This window comes from Coenobita brevimanus, chromosome 71 (genome assembly GCF_032717465.1).
Source record: "Coenobita brevimanus isolate Jiangsu-jjx chromosome 71, ASM3271746v2, whole genome shotgun sequence".
NCBI lineage: Eukaryota > Metazoa > Arthropoda > Malacostraca > Decapoda > Coenobitidae > Coenobita > Coenobita brevimanus.
In genome coordinates, this window is record NC_137024.1 from 5,221,168 (window position 1) to 5,238,744 (window position 17,577).

Consider the following 17,577-nt stretch of genomic DNA (forward strand, 5'->3'; position numbering starts at 1 on the left):
ACACTCACTGCGTGTGCTGAGTGGCTTTATTTCTCTGAGTGCTGAATAGCAATAAACATTAGGAATATGCACCCCGGCGTCAATCTGGTAGACAGGTGGGAAAAAAAAAAACTTCAATATGATAGGTAAAGAAAACCAGAAAAAAGTAAATTAATAAAAAAAAGTAAATTAATAACACTGCGCATCAAAATTTCCAATTTGGCTTCCCATCACCTGATTGACGCCCTAGCGTCTATATTCTATTCTATTTTTAATAATGATAATATTGATAATAATAATAATAATTATAATAATAATAATAATATCATCATCATTATCATTATCATCATCATCCGCATCCCTTTTCCCACCCTAGGGCAGGGTGAGGAATAGCAACGTCCAGATAGCCTAAGTTTGTCCAGTCCAATAATGATTAAAAAAATAATAATAATAATAATAGAGTAAATATGTTAACAGCCAGGAATATATGATAATATATTGTAGAATCTCGAATAAAATTTGTCATTCTCAGCAGAAAATCAGAAGTGTTTATAAATGACCCTAAGCAAGTTACAGGATACGCAAGTCTCCATAGCAGTTTACTATTATCACACTATTATTTTTCCCTATCAGAATTCCTTTATTCTTCCCCGAGCCGCTTCTCTGTGAAATTCGCTTCACTAGATTAATTTTCCTCCAAACTTCAACTCACAGTAGTTCAAGTCACACTGTTACGGATTTTGTGTGTTGAATGGAGGACTCCTGTAATCTGGTACAGTACATGGAGTTTTTTCCTGTATTTAATTTGTTTTCCTTCTTCTGTTCATCTTCTGTATTTAATATATAAATTAATAAATTTTCATTGTGATTTAACTACGAAATGTCTTGTGCTTTTTTTTTTTTTTTTTTTTTTTAACAAGATGAACAGATGGCAAACTAAATTAAAAAAAAAATACATTCATCAGATTTCAAGTGTCCCCGAGTCATAAAAACAATCTGTAACTGTTGGGCTTCATCTGCTGAAGGTTGAAGTTTGTAGGGAAGCTAATCCGAGGAAGCAAGTTCCAAAGACATGCAGTTCAAGGAATAAAGGAATTCTAATGGGCAGAAGTTTTGCAATATGGCAGAGTGATAATCCAGTCATGAGCGCTACCAGATGCCCAGGTAGCACGGGAGAGGGCGTAGAAGGCACAATGGATGCAACTTCTTCTGAGCATTTGCCATAAAATTATCTGTAAAATAATGCAAGAGTGGCAACACTCTGGCTAACCTGTAGGGGATGTAGTTCATTTGAAATTGAAAGGATATGAATTATTCTTATAGTTTTGTTCTGATTTTTGTCCAGTTGTTTTAGTGCAACCTCTCTACATCAACTCCATAGAAGTGAGCAGTATTCCAGCTGAGAATGCACATGATACGTGAAAATTACAGCCAACTGCTTTACAAATACAAAAGATGTTACTGGAATGAAGGGGTTCAAAGAATCTATACAGTAAATACAGGCCCTAGTGTGAGGAAGCCACCCCTACCAGTGTGGTGGAGGCGAGACTCCTCACACTGCGAGGGGGGCCAACATCACTGTGAGGAAAAGGATGGGGACCAGGCCAGCCAAGGGGGTAGAGGGGCGGCCACTGGAGGGCACCAAGTGGGCGGTGGACATGTGGACATGGGCACAGGCCTTGTCTTCAGGGGGGACGTAAGGTGTTGCTCTTGGGTACCGGGTCAGGTTCGTGGACAGCTGCCAGAGAGAACACCTTTTAGGAGAGAAACTACGAGAAATACCGTCAACTGTACTGCTTTTACTGTAATCTGGCCTAAAAATGCCATCTCTCGATCTTCACTACTGAACAGCAAAAAGAGGTTAACACTAAGGTATGATGCGGTGGAATGAAAGTTTGCAGTGCTGTGGTAGTATCTGATTCTGCCACAATCTACGCGAGATTAGCTGAAAGGGGACAGAAATCTGGGACTGGTTAAGATAAAAAAGGCATAGTATCATAATGACACAAATTTAATTGTACCGTTGTTAGGTCAAAGGAATAAGCATCATGACAAGTCAAAAGGGTAAACAGTATGTCATGTCAAAGAAATTAGGAGCATGATAGGTCGAAGACATTAGCACTATGTCAGGTTGGAGGTATTAGTAGTCTCATGTCAGTTAAAAGAAGTTAGCATTACTTGTACGTCAGGTGAAAGGAATAAGCAGTATGTCAGATCAAACGTATTAGCATTAAGCTGGGTCAGAGGAATTAGTTTTAAGTTAGGTCAAAGTAATTATATTATATTAAATCAAGGGAATTAGTATTATGTTAGGTCAAAGAATGACTATTATATTTGGTCAAAAGAATTAGTGTTGCTTTAGATCAAGTCAACGGGATTAGCCAGTAAAAGACAAAGACTTTCAAGAATTAGCAATGTGTTAGGCCAAAGGTTGTTTACAATGATCTCTGGACAAAAGAGCAAGCTAGTCAAAGGTAACTGGCAAAGGCTTACCTTCTTGGATTAGCATTATCTCTGATCAGTGGGATTATGCTATGTCAGAGGGCCTGGCAAGTCAAAGGTCAACACTTACTTTCAAGGAGTCGCCATAGTCGTACTGGCACTTGATGACGTGGTCGCCATATGTGAGCCTGTTGTTGATAAGCTGACGGTCAAGGGTGTCCCAGGGCAGCGTATTCACTGCCTCCTGGTACCGCCGTCCGTCACCCACCTCTGGGTCTAATATATAGGCGGCCAAGTTCAGGTCTCTGGAAGAAGAAGAAAATGGGTTAGAATGCCTGATGATTGCACGATGGTCTTTAACATCTTGAACCCGGTACTGCATTTCCAATTTTATTCTTGCTATCCCCAGGCGATATTATTCATGTTAGGGTAGGGGTTTTGAACACAGAGATGCAAACGGCAGCGCTCCACTAAGGTCTTCAATTGATGTTACCGTAAGTGGGCCATCTGCCATGTTGTTAGGTCCAGTTTAGCCGCGCCTAGGTTGAACACAAGATAAAATAGGAACTTGTCTGTTATTTCTTGCAATGTACAGAATAGTTACTGTGTCACAATGATTCAGTGAGCGATGTTGTATTGATTCATTGCTGGAATTACGTAAAAGTGATAAAAGAAGTTACTGACGCCTCTATCAAGTCCTCTTTAGCGTATGAATTATATGCTCATGTTAGTTATGGATTATACACAACCATATAATTTGAAGTCAGAGTAATGTCAAGCATACCGTAATATCTTCAGAATAACTATTACTCTCACAATGTAGCCAAAGGTATGCCGTGTGACTATATAGCTGGCCAAGTTCAGGTTCCTAGTGATGTATGTGACTTGTGGACCATTGCTTGTGGCGAGGTACAGTCGGGGAAAGTTCCGCATTACCCACCTCCCGAAGCACTGGTGTGAGACGGGTGAGTGTGAAGCAGCAGCAAGACCTCATTTGTCTGGTAACTGTGTGTGAAGGAGGGGGAGGCGGGGGATTGGGGGCACAGTAGGGTTTGGTGATAGTTGGGAATCACGTGTAAGTCCACAATGTATGACTTGAACGATGTGTTAATTTAGTAAGGATAGATGACAATATGACTCTAGCATTTTATTTACAAAATAAAGGAAATGTCTGCAGAGTTAATGTTGTCAGAAAAGTTACAGAAGTTTGCTGAGTAGGGACAGAGGTTTGAATGCTTTCATTCCCTCTCGACGTTTCTCCAGGGGATATTCGTGACAATATAACATATGTTTTGTGTTGACACAAAAACAAAGCCACTCTCTCTCTCTCTCCTGTGTGTGTGTGTATATATATATATATATATATATATATATATATATATATATATATATATATATATATATATATATATAGTGTGTGTGTGTGTGTGTAAATTCTTATAAATTTCTCCTGTCATCCTACTATATATATCCTCCTGAAAACATTTCCAGTGTGATTCTAGTAATTATTTATTTCGAAGTTAGAGTCTAGGGTAGTGTGTAATAATAATAAAGGAAGAATATATATAAGTGATTAATAGACTTCGTTTTTCCTTTAGAAAGAATGACATGCGAAGTCCTAACTATAAGATCAGTCTCATATCTGTCATTCCTATTGAACATTACAAAACGAAGGCAAAGATGAATACCTTTGATAGTAAACATGTATTGTAGTATATGCAGTAATGTAGACTCAGAGAACAGTGTGGTATCAATACAAACAACATGCAGCTTTCGAACTTTGATAATACGTCGGGATACTGTGACGTGAGCAACTCTCCAAACCCTCCCAACCCCAGCCACCCTCCCTCCCACTGACAGTTACCAGACACGGGGGGTCTGGCTGCTGCATCGTGAGTATTGTCGACCACCAATGCTCCGAACAGTGGGTAATGCAGAACTTTCCCTGACTGTACATCTGTGTTTAGAATTAGCTCATAATTATTTGCCTATCTGTTCGCTTCCTGATGCTTTGTCCTCTGAGATAAAGAAACGTACACGCCTCTTGGTTTTGTGAAAACGGTGCACAAATGAATGAATTATGCTCCCATGCTAATACTGTGTTGACTTCAGAAGACACAAAAGCATCGGCCCAGAGGAGGACCTAGGATGAACTAAAACTAATTTCACATTAACTCAGATTCAGGAAGTTAAGACTATTCAATCATTAGAATCTAGAGCAGTATAACACAAAACACAATAAACAACTGACATGATACACTCACTCAGGGAAGCTTTTTAGGCGGAACACATCCTTGAGAATCTCCGGGTGTGGTGATGAGCGGCAACGGGCAAGAGAGAAGCGAGGATAGTAGAAGAGGTTGGCTTGGCACATCTCATCCCGCGTTCCAAACCCAGTGAACGTGGCATTATCTCTGTTGCGACTGTCGTAGTCACACTCTAACCGGAAAATAAGTAGAACCAGCATTATCAAACCAGATCTTTTTTCCTCACCTCACTTAACCCATCTTGACGTAAAGCAAGACAGGAGAATCAACATTGTCGCCATCATTTCCTGACTTTTCTTCCCATTTAACTTAATCTAGCAGTCATTCTGTAACCTATCCCGACCTAACGTGAAGAGAAACAATCATCAACCTGACTTTCTCGTTGATAATCGGATCAAACTTATCTTGAAAAGAAGTAGAGAATATACAGTCATCATCATCCTCATCTTCAAGATGATCTCTTCTCCATCTAATGATGGGGTGAAGTAAAACCCAGACAACTTGTAAAAAGAAAACACGGAGGTCGAAGAACTATTAGCAACAGAGTGTTTGTAGTACCCTAATACGAAAGAACACACACACACACACACACACACACACACACACACACACACACACACTTTCTCATTTCACGGGCATGCCTGTTTTTATGAAAACAAATAACCCAGGGCTGAAATCTTTCAAAAGAGATTTGAACCAAGAAAATGCCAAATCCAGATATGCGTTAATTTCGAGATGCTTGGACTGTCACTTTTTTTTTTTTGAAGATGCAGTATTAAAGAATAATATTCAATAATACTTTAAATATTGCTTGAGAACAGGATAAAGAATTGACTTGTGAGAATCAAGCAATGATTACTTTATGCCGGCTTACTTCGCCGATTCTCTAAGGACGAGAATTTATTTACTTTCTCAGCAGTACACAGCAGAGACTAATTACTTACAAATGCTGTTTATTAGTACTGCTAGCCTCACGAGAAAGTGATTCCACCCCTGACAATAACTAATGATTAATGATAAACAGGTTCTTGCTAGTGCATTAACTCCTGGTTGCACAACGGATTTTAAGCTTAATACAAAAGGACGGGCCTAAATACCAGTTATGAATAATGCAAAGCATTTATGCAAACTAGGAGCTGCAACTAGAATAAGCATATGGAGAAATAAAACACGAGTTTACATTACATTAAGCTCAAGAGAAAAGAACTGTAAATTTATTGACTACAATGAGATAAATTTACGTTACATGTTTCAAAATGAATTCAAAATAAGGAGATTGCACTCACTCGCTCACTCAAAAGCTAAACTCTTTAACCTAGGAAAAATGAGAAGAAAATACTGGTCAGAAAAGTGGGGTAAGTGGAAACTGGGCGTCGTTGCTGAGGAAGGACACTGCCTCGCTGAACCTCTCGCTAAATCACACTAGGTGGGAATTCAGGAACTGGACAACGGCGGCGGCGGGAAGTGGGCGTCGGCTGAGGAAGGACGCTGCCACACACGCTGCTCTGGCCCAGTCGAACCTGCTTCCACGGTGCTCAAATCTCGACTGAATTCAAACAAGCGAGGCGAGGACTGAGGCCAGCCACCAACTGGTAACGGAACTAATGCGAACAAAACACGCCCATAATAAATCACTCAGCGAATGCGCTAATGTCGCGCGCAAGGACGATCACTTATGAAACAGTGAAAATGTTCTGAAAACACTCCTGATCAGGTGAATAGGTGGTGGTTGACCGAGTGATACTTATGGGAATTCACTAGAATTCGCGGTTTCCCACCAAAGTTCAATGTCACGTGTTTATTTAGAGAGAAAATCGCGCCAATTCGTGTCATTATGCCCCATCAAAAAACAAAATTTTTCTACAAAAACTTTTTACGATATATACATATATATAAATCCTAACTCAGTCACACAAGATTCACACTGTGGTGTGTGTGCTATCCTGCTACAGGAGAAAGTCACAGTCGCCAGTGAGCGAAAAAACCTCGTATTTACATTAATAGAAGCAAGCTTGAGGAGAAAACTCTGTGACGACGGTGAAAAATCCTGTACTCAGGTCAAACTGAGCAAAAAGTTCGCTACATTTACATTAACAACTAATTGTTATGTAGCGTGATGTATGTAATACATGGTGTAGGTGTGACAGTTGTGGTGTAACTGTACCTACATGTAAAATGATATAATACAAATCAATAGTAAATAATGACGATGAGGCAGAAGAGAAGAGGTGGCAGCATGCGGCAGGGATGGCCAGTTGATCTGCACGGCAATGCTGCACCCGCCAGCTGCACCTGTAAAAGCAATCAAGGTGGAGCATCAAAAGTGTCATTTCTCTCTCTCTCTGCCTAGCAATCAGTACTTATGTTACAAAAAGTACACTATTTACATTATTAACCAGGAAACATAGTCAAGACATCTCTGCAGGACATCAAACGCTGACCCAGTTTACTGGTTAAACTCTATACCTAATTAGCGAAAAGACTGGGCGTTTGTGCAGGACATCAAACGCTGCAATTCGCTAAATTAACCAGGGAACGTGGTCATAAGCGAAAAGACTGGGCGTCTGTGCAGGACATCAAATGCTGCGATTTGCTAATGGAACCCAGTTTACTGGTTAAACCTTATACCTAATTAGCAAAAAGACTGGGCGTTTGTGCAGGACATCAAACGCTGCAATTTGCTAATGGGACCCGTGTTAGTTATCAGCTAACAGGCGAGACATCAGGTCTGCGCCTACATTGTCACTTCCCTTGATGTATCTCACAACAAGGTTAAACTGCTGCAAATACAGTGTCCAGTGTGTCAATCTTGCTTTAGCCGTCTTGGTCATGCTGAGACTAGTGAGTGGCATATGATCAGTTTCTAGAGTGAATGGTGCCCCATATAAATAATAGTAATATTTCTTAACACCATCAACCACGGCCAAGAGTTCCTTCTCAACAGTAGCCTACTGTAATTCCTCTTGACGGGTTTTAGCTTACGGCTGTGGTATGCCACTGGGAAAATTCCACCTTCTGATTCTTGCATTAATACGGCACCTACTCCATCTTGTGAAGCATCAGTGCGCAATATGAAAGGTTTGTTGGAATCAGGCAGCTGCAAGATAGGCTCCTTACACAGCATATTCTTAATGGCGGCAAAAGATCTCTCTTGCATTTCTCCCCATTCAATGGTGTTTGGAGCAAGTTTTCAAAGCACCTCGTACAATGGTTGGGCAATAAGAGCAAAGTTCGGGATAAAACTCCTATAATACCCCACTAGGCGAAGGAATGCCCGAACCTGTTTCTTGGTCACGGGTCTCGGGGCTTCTCTAACTTTCGTAATCTTGTCACCCTGACACCTGCAGCGATTGTTACCAACAATATGTCTGAGGAACTCCACCTCACTGTGAGCAATTTTTCACTTGCTAGGCTTCACAGTCATGTTGAAACTCTGGAGTCTACTGAAGACAATTTCCAAGAGTCTGAGGTGCTCCTCCAACGTGGCAGAATGAACGAGGACATCATCAACGAACATCTCTACTCGTACGATACCATGGAGCACTTGTCTCATGGCACAATTGAATACTGCTGGGGAATTGGTAAGTCTAAATGGGAGGACTTTATACTGATACAACCCCCTTGGAGTAGCAAAGGCAGTGAACTGACCGCTCTCGGGGTGAAGGGGAATCTGAAAGAATCCGTTCGCCAAATCGAGCTTTGTGAAACATCGTGACCCTGCCAGCTTGGAGAAGATGGCAATGTGGTCACCCATCGGCTCAGCATCCACTTTGGTGATTGCATTGAGCCTCCTATAGTTGCCACAAATCCTGACTCCACCATCTTTCTTGCGAACTACTACCATTGGACTGCAGTAAGGAGATGAGGACTTTTCAATAATACCTGCAATCTCCATGTCAGCAATTTTGTTGTCTACTGCGCCCAGTAGTCGCATGGGAATCGGATATGGCTTAACCTTTACAGGAATATTGCTGGTCAACTCAATCTTGTGACAGTCAACCTTTGCAAGTCTAGGTTGGTCAGAGAAGACATCAGCATACCGACAGAGCAGTGACCTTATGGCATTCGGATCACCCAATGCTAAGTCAGTGTTAAGTAAAACATCTCCGACAGTCTCTTCCTGACAGAACTGAGCGGTTGAGGACTCGTCATCATGGTCATCAGCTGGGATCACCGCGGCTGCCCCGGTTTCTTCCAGTGGCTGGTCACTATCGTCACCTACTCGTAGGCCAGTCTCCTCAGGGTTTGACTCATGATAAGCCTTCAACATGTTAACGTGGAACCTTTTGCGAAGATTCCCCATCTGAATTATGTAGTTGAGGTCTGAAATGCGCACTACTACATCAAATGGACCCTTCCACTGTGCCAGCAACTTGTTCTGGGCAGTGGGGAGTAACACCAAGCACTTATCGCCTGGACTAAACTTCCGAAGTTTTGCCTTCTTATCATAATAGGCTTTCGGAACTTCTCGCGCCTTGATCAATTCTTCCTTAGCTAACTCGCACGTCGACTGGAGGCGGTCAGCTAGATCAAGGATGTAGGTGTAGGTGGTCTTGACTTCAGGGTCAGGTTCTTCATCGTCCCATAACTCGCGAAGGACTTGAAGTGGTCCACGGACCGACCTTCCATACACCAGTTCAAAGAATGAGAACTTCAAGGACTGCTGTGGGTCTTCTCGATAAGCAAACAGAAGAGGAGCAATGAACCGCGGCCATTCCTTTGGCTGTTCGGCAGCCATGCGCTTTAACATCTTCTTGAGAGTCCCATTAAACCTCTCACACAGCCTGTTACACATGGGATGATAAGGCGTAGTTCGCAGGCCTCGAATGGACAACAGCCTGAATGCTTCGTTCATCATTGCAGAGGTGAACTGTGAACCCCGGTCGCTTAAGACCTCTTAAGGCCTCTATATTCTTAAGGTCCATGGCTTCAGGCCATCTTGTGCTAAAATCAACAATAGTGAGGATATACCTTGATCCGTCACTTGCCCTAGGGGAGACTGGACCAACAATATCAACTGCTACTCTCTCGAACGGTTCAGATATTACAGGCATTGGTTTCAATGGCGCAGGACGGACACATCCCCGGTCAGTGGTACGCTGACACACATAACAGGAACACACAAGCCTTTTTATTTCCTGTCCCATTCCTGGCCAGAAAAAGTCAGCATGGATGCAGTCAGAGGTTTTCTTTTGGCCCATGTGACCTCCCACGACTGAACAATGACCTAATTCGAACACTGCCCGGCGATACTTCGCGGGAATGACAAACTACAGTCGAACCTCACCCTGGGGTGTTTGTGACTCACGGTATAGCCGTTCTCGCTTGCGAAGGAACCTGGCTTGACCTCCCCGTGAATACTTAATCACTTTACCCTCCAGCTTCTTATGCACTGAGGCAAGTGTCGGGTCAGACTGTTGTTCTTGGACAACATCTTGACTACAAATCAAATCTTGCGGCGTTGCGACGGTCAACGGGGTGACACAATTCGGAGCCTTGGCTGTGGCTCGTGTTACTGCAACAGCCGAAGTCTGAGTAGCAACATCTATGGTGCATCTGTTTTTGACGCCCAGTATGTTGCCGATAATGAGGTCAAACAAGGGTTATGGCATGACAACAGCAGCTGTCAAGCCAGTGTAGAAAGGAGATGCAACCTGGATATGTGCCTCAGGGAACAATCTCACTGACCCATCAATAAGTCTAACTTGGATCTGCTTACCCGTGTACTCGTCGGGCCGAACTAAACTTTGCTTGACAGAGCAACCTGAGGAACCATTATCTCTCAGCACATTTACAGAAACACCTCCCACAAACCCTGGCTGTACAAGAAAGGCAATGTTACTGGTGGAAGGGTCTGAGGAGATAGCAGCCAGTCATTGGTGAGACTGCAGAACAAACGATGCAGCAAATGTGGTGCCCAGAGAACTTGATACCTGAGGGGTCATGCTCACCATCTGAGGAGCTGGAGCATTGACCACCTGTGGAGGCGGGTTGACTGTCGCTGGGGAACTAGTGAACTGCGGGGAAGTACCTGTACTGGTGGGGTTGGCACCACTGTACGCTTGTTGTGGCATAAGGGCTGCATTTGCATCCTGCCTCCGATACACTAAAGTCGATTGTCCTGACTGAGGGTTATGTGGTTTGTCCTTGCCCTGCTGCTGCTTGAAATACCGGTACTGCTGCTGTTAGGGTTCTGCTTGTCGTACTGCTTCCACTCAGGCTTCTGAGTGTTTTGCCCCTGGTCCTTCTTCTGTGGTTTTGGACCTTGGCCATTATTCTGAGAACGGCCTTGTTGCTGGGGTTCAGTCTGAGATGGTTTCCCAGATTTATCAGGTTTCCTGTTCCAGGTATGCTGCTTGCGAGTTTGATACATGTATGCAGTGAAGAATGCGTCAGCCTTCTCCACCATTTGGCTGGCATACTTTACCTGGCAGATCTTAAGCTGAGCCATAAATTCAGTGGGCCACTACTTTTCTAGCTGCGTGCGCAGCATAAGGTCGATTATCCCCTCACACGTGGAAGGAGTTTCATCTTTCTCCATCCACTCACATAAGTAAGCAGTAAGTCGGTCAAGAAACTGAACGGCAGTCTCTTTTTCCTGTTAACACGCCCTCGTGAACTGACTCTTGGCGTCGTCAACTGTGAGACCATACTCTTTGATGAGTGCTGCCTTCATCATCTCATACGTGAGATTGTCTCCACGAATTCTGTGGAGAAAATAGAGTGCAGGGCCCTCAAACAGGCTAAGAAACTGAAGCCGCTTAGCTGCATCATCCAGCTGGTACAGTTGAGCCATGTCTTCAAAGCGAGCTATGTATGGCTCGATTTGTTCGCCTTCCTTGTATAGGGGAAGCTTGATGTGCGGGGTCGCCATAATATGTACAGGGATAGCACTCGTGGAGCTTGGGCCAACTGCACTGGATGTGTCTGAAGCCAAGGAGTCTCGCTTGAGCTTCAACATCTCAATTTCATGTTTTTCGTGTGCTTCTCGCTTGGCACGTTCGTGTTCTCGTTGTTCTCGCTCGTATTCACGTTCTCTCGTTGTTCTAACTCGAGTTGACGTTCTCTCTCACGTTGTTATTGCTCATAATCGCGTTGTCCTCACTCTTGTTCTAACTTGAGTTCGCGTTGTTTTTGCTCGTATTCGCGTTGTTGTTGTCGTGTTCACGTTCTCTCTCACGTTCCTCGCATTGTTTTTGCTCGTGTTCACGTTCTCTTTCGCGTTCCTCACGGGCATCTTTCTCAAGTTGTTGCTTGTAATTAAACCGTGAGACGATGTAGTTTTGAATTTTTTGGGGGTCGCTAAGCCGCATATCTCTAGCTTCCTGTACATAGATGTTGGCAGCCATGATGCTAACTCAACCTAAGTAAACTAGCGACTCAGTACTGACTGCAATTTTGCAGAGAAAGATGCCAATAATCGAGAATAAAGAATATAGGCACAGGTTAGTGGTGACCAGTTTTATCTAATTAAACTGGTAAAAAAAGAAAATTAAACAAACAAGTGACTGAGAAAACTATTACGTAAATTAATAGAACTGAATCAATAATCACCAGTAAGATAGTGCCTATAGACTTTAATGATAAATACCTAAGTATGAGTGAGTGAGTATTATCTCGTGGATAGCTTTATAGGTAGGAATTAATATCCTGGCAACATCGCCAAAGGTCACGTTTTTTTTTTTTTTTTTTTTGAATATGCAATATTAAAGAATAATTTTCAATAATACTTTAAATATTGCTTGAGAACAGGACAAAGAATTGACTTGTGAGAATCAAGCAACGATTACTTTATGCCGGCTTACTTCGCAGATTCTCAAAGGATGAGAATTTATTTACTTTCTCAGCAGTACACAGCAGAGACTAATTACTCACAAATGCTGTTTGTTGGTACTGATAGCCTGACAAGAAAGTGACTCCACCCCTGACAATCAATAACTAATGCTATGAATGATAAACAGGTTCTTGCTGGTGCATTAACTCCTGGTTGCACAACGGATTTTAAGCTTAATACAGAAGGACTGGCCTAAGTACCAGTTATGAATAATGCAAACCGTTTATGCAAACTAGGAGCTGCAACTAGAATAAGCTTATGGAGAAATAAAACACGAGTTTACATTACATTAAGCTCAAGAGAAAAAAACTGTAAATTTATTGACTACAATGAGATAAATTTACATTACATGTTTCAAAATGAATTCAAAATAAGGAGATCGCACTCACTCGCTTACTCAAAAGCTAAACTCTTAAACCTAGGAAGAACGAGAAGAAAATACTGGTCAGAAAAGTGGGCTAAGCGGAAACTGGGCGTTGTTGCTGAGGAAGAACACTGCCTCGCTGAACCTCTCGCCAAATCACACTAGGTGGGAATTCAGGAACTGGACAACGGCGGCGGCGGGAACTGGGCGTCGGCTGAGGAAGGACGCTACCACACATGCTGCTCTGGCCCAGTCGAACCTACTTCCACGGTGCTCAAATCTTGACTGAATTCAAACAAGCGAGGCGAGGACAGGCCAGCTGCCAACTGGTAACAGAATTAATGTGAGCAAAACACGCCCATAATAAATCACTCAGCGAATTCGCTAATGTTGCACTCAAGGACGATCACTTATGAAACAGTGAAAAATGTTCTGAAAACACTCCCGATCGGGTGAATAAGTGGCGGTTGACCGAGTGATACTTATGGGAATTCACTAGGATTCGCGGTTTCCCACCAAAGTTCAATGTGACGAGTTTATTTCGAGAGAAAATCGCGCCAATTCGTGACACAGACACACTGCGTTTTTAAGGCTGGAGGTCATAGAAAGTGGAAACCAGAATAACAAAAACAGTTCCAGAGCAGTATGAAACACTGGGATTACAGGTTATCTCATTCATTCAGGAAGGGGGTGAGTGTGTAGCTAGACGGGTGCTGCATGCCTGTCATACTGGGGGAGGAATGCTACACTTCAAATAAGAAAGACCAGAATAGTAACAACAGGAGAGAGAGAGAGAGAGTGAGAGAGAGAGAGAGAGAGAGAGAGAGAGAGAGAGAGAGAGAGAACAAATTCCGGGAAAAAGAGAGAGTTTCAAAGGAATTGGTCAGAGGAAAGATCTGAAACAAACCTTTGAGACTACCCTGTTTAGATGAGATGAAGAACCTCTGAGTCCACCCAGTTTAGATGAGATGAACAGCCTTTGTGTCCACCCAGTTTAGATGAGATGAACAGCCTTTGTGTCCACCTGTTTAGATGATATGAAGAGCCTTTGAGTCCACCCTGTTTAGATGATATGAACAGCCTCTGAGTCCATCCTGTTTAGATTTTTTTTTTATGTGACCTACTCTGAGCATAGGATTCACAGCCTGCTTTCAGGGCTCAGTAGTCCTCCTATGTACCGCACACCTCTACATGTCACCACTTTGGCGCTAACACCCACCGTCCATACTGAATATACGCTAGTGCTGTGTCATACAGGACTGGTGTATTGGTATTAGCGGGGGTATTTTTATGACTTGTCGGCGGGTCTTCTGGTAGATCAGTAAAGTCTGATATGAAATTTAAATCCTTAAACTGTTCCCTGCCCCAGCGGGATTTGAACCCGGGTCCGTTGGGACTGCAGACCAACTCTCTACCGATTGAGCCACCGCCTCCCCAATGAGATGAGATGAACAGCCTTTGTGTCCACCCTGTTTAGATGAGATGAATCACCTTTGAGTCCATCCTGTTTAAAGCCTTTCAGTCCAGTGTTTAGACGATGCCAAGAACCTTTGACTCCACCTGTTTCGTACCTTTGTGTCCACCCTGTTTAGGTTCGACTAAGAGCCTGTGAGTCCAACCTCTTTAGAGTATCGTACGAGTATGTGAGACCCCAACCCTGCCCGCACATACGCCCTCTTTTGTGAGTTGTACGTGATGAGACCTCCCTCTCCCCCCCCCACACACACACACACATGACAGCTGTTTTGCACTCATGGAAAATAAGTTCCCTGGACGAAGTCATCAAAAGGTAAAGGTGGGGGTAGACGCCACGAGGCTCTTAGCCGAGGTGCTTATCTCCATATCATTGGCCTTTGAGCCTGTGGCGCGTTATTCACTTAGTAGCCTGGTTACTACAGTTACCTTCCTAGGTGTTACCCTAGGTACTCATTTTACCTGCCAGTCCACAGGTGAGTGGAGGTAAAGAATGTATGAATCAATACATTGCATTTAATCTCTGCCTTTGCCATTTATAAAGCATATTGAACCTCGATATTATAATTTTTATTATTTATTTATGAATTAGATATAAAATGAAAAAAATTCTCTCTCTCTCTCTCTCTCTCTCTCACTCACTCACACACACACACACACACACACACACACACACACACACACACATATATATATATATATATATATATATATATATATATATATATATATTGTTATGGGGGTATATATTACGGTGCACTCTTAACCCTTAATTAATCACCAAAAGGGATGAGGTAAAGCTCACAAGAAAACTAACTTAACTTTACTGTACACTATAACATACACACACCAAAGAAGAAACCAGGATTCGTTTTACAAAGAAAAATGTCGCTAAGCTATAGCGCAAACCATTTACATATATTTGTGGGAATTACTGTTAAATATTGAGATATTTAAATAAATTATCATACTTACCTTTATTTATTATTATTCTATCTATCTGTCTATTGCCAGACGCCTTAATCCCGTAAGGGGTGGCCACTGGCCACAAACAAGCAACAAATCGCCTCCATGTCCCCCTGTCCCCCGCCATTTCACTGCCCTGCTACCAGCTCACACCCCCCTCTCTCATATACTTCTCTACTCCATTTCTCCATCTCATCCTTGGTCTCCCCCGCCCTCTCCCCCCCTCCACCTCACTCACATACTCGCCTCGTTAGTCTCTCACTCTCCATACGAAAAAACCACCTCAATGTGTTTCTCCTAACGCTTCCTATCACATCCACATCCACACCACAACGCTCCTTCACTTCCTCATGTGTCAGCCTCTCTCTCCATGCAACTCCACAGGCTCCTCTCAAAAAACTCATTTATTTCCACAGCTCTCACTCTTGACTTCCGTCCCTCCAACAGGGTCAAATCTTCACTTCCATACATTAGTGTTGGTATCATAATACTGTCATGTAGTAACTTTTTCACTCGTGGAAGTTCAAACAGTGGAGTGAGCGGGCTACGGAACGGAGGGACAGGGAAACAAAGGCCGTGATGTTGCCAGTTTTACTTTTATCTGCATATTCGAAAGACGTTTTATTTAATAATTTAATATAGATATACAACAGCATGTGAAATTCCTTACAAAAAACATTAAAACATATTATTTAAATCAAATATCCACAGCCTAATAAATTATTTGGCTGTGGATATTTAAGTAATATATATGCTTTAATTATTTTTATAAGGAATTGCATATGCTACTCTTAATAAATAATTTATTTTTAATTTATTATTATTTACTAAAAATAATAATTTAAAAAATATTAAAATACATTATGTCTGTTGAATCATTTTAAGAAAAGCTACTACCCTCTGTCCCTCCCGCCTTCCCCCAGCAGAACCCTCGCAACCCGCCCGAGCCTCCCCCATCCCTTGTCCAGACATACGGGAAGCTCCCAAGACCACGCATCCCTTGGACTGCGCAGTGCGCAATCCACAGAACACGTGCGCAAGGCAGGTGCGTAAGTGCAATATTACGCATGGTCTCGTGCGGTGCGCAATGCGCAGCTGCGCTTTGCGCAAGTGTTTGCGCACCTCACCTGCCCAGCACTGGTAAACATCAGCGACCATCATTTTCCTTTTCTTCTGTATATCCCATTTTGCTCCTACTTCCTGTTAGCTTTACCCCTCATCCCACTGGTGCTTCAGGCAGAGGTGTAGATTTTTTTTACCATCGTCATCCTTGCTCCAGCTGTCGAGTGGCCATTCTCAGACACAGTTATGTGGCACATTTCTACGTAGATTTCCGACTGTACAAATGGTTTCTTCTCATAATTTTTGCCAGCATCAGGAGCGTGGGTGACTGACATAAGATTGCGGCCAGTTTGGGAGGAGTTCATGGCATAATGACCTAACTTGACTCTCACAGTTCTCTGCAGAAATAAAATCGAATAACAGACTAAATTGGTTGTGTTACCTCGGGATATTGCCTCTCTGGCTGAGGAAATTAAGGAGGAATCGTTGCCATGTTGTGGGCACTTAATCCCGTTAGAGGCTTAGAGATGTGAGCTTGATATAATACCATAAGGAAGGTAACCAGTAGGTGCTTGAGAAGGCTGCCATTTACAAGGGCATGACTCCACCCAGCGGAATTTAAAAAATGACGAATTAGAGTGGGACAGTGTCTACCTAAATAAAACAGTCTCTCAAGACCTCTTCATGTGTCTGACTAATATCGCTCAGGATTAATACGAGGCATAAGATTAGGAAATGAGAGTAGAACATAATCAGTATAACCGTGGGAGTAAATGTAACAGCGTATTTTGTGTTACAAAACCTCCAAAGCCACTTAGACTACGATCTGTATACTTACCTACTGTGAGGTGATCCCCGGGCAAGAGTTTAACGTCCATGGAAAGTCTGCGGGACTGCTGGAAGTCGGCGGCGAAGTTGAGGTCTTCCATGAGGGGTGGCAGCTCCACGTTGCCCCGGAAGTGACGAACTCTGATTGCCCGTGCTGCAGTATCACAAATGTTGTAACAGAGCTAATGTGTCAGGAAAGAGTCAGTTATATATTTCAAGAAGGGTTTTCAAACCATGCATTTAGGGAAGGAAATTTAGAGCTGGAATTAGAGATGAGATTCCTCTTTCTTCCTTTCTTTCTTTCTTTATTTAGTTTTTGCCTAAGGAGATGAAGTGTTAAAGTTATCACCACCACCATCAAC

At 42.8% G+C, this 17,577-nt stretch overlaps 2 protein-coding genes across 2 annotated transcripts in view; one reads left to right on the forward strand and one right to left on the reverse strand.

Annotated features, from left to right (window-relative positions):
- The window catches only part of LOC145406681 (DBH-like monooxygenase protein 1), a 588,166-nt gene that overhangs the window by 174,344 nt on the left and 396,245 nt on the right, over positions 1 to 17,577 (forward strand). The window lies entirely within an intron of this gene.
- Positions 1,443 to 17,577, reverse strand: part of LOC145406679 (DBH-like monooxygenase protein 1) — a 105,845-nt gene continuing 89,710 nt past the window's right edge. The window contains exons 10-13 of the mRNA XM_080277776.1: positions 17,226 to 17,369; positions 4,686 to 4,860; positions 2,552 to 2,726; positions 1,443 to 1,717 (exon numbers count right to left, since the gene is read on the reverse strand). Coding sequence (XP_080133902.1) covers positions 1,532 to 1,717; positions 2,552 to 2,726; positions 4,686 to 4,860; positions 17,226 to 17,369 — 680 coding nt within the window. The 3' untranslated portion in view covers positions 1,443 to 1,531. The remainder of the gene's footprint in view (positions 1,718 to 2,551; positions 2,727 to 4,685; positions 4,861 to 17,225; positions 17,370 to 17,577) is intronic.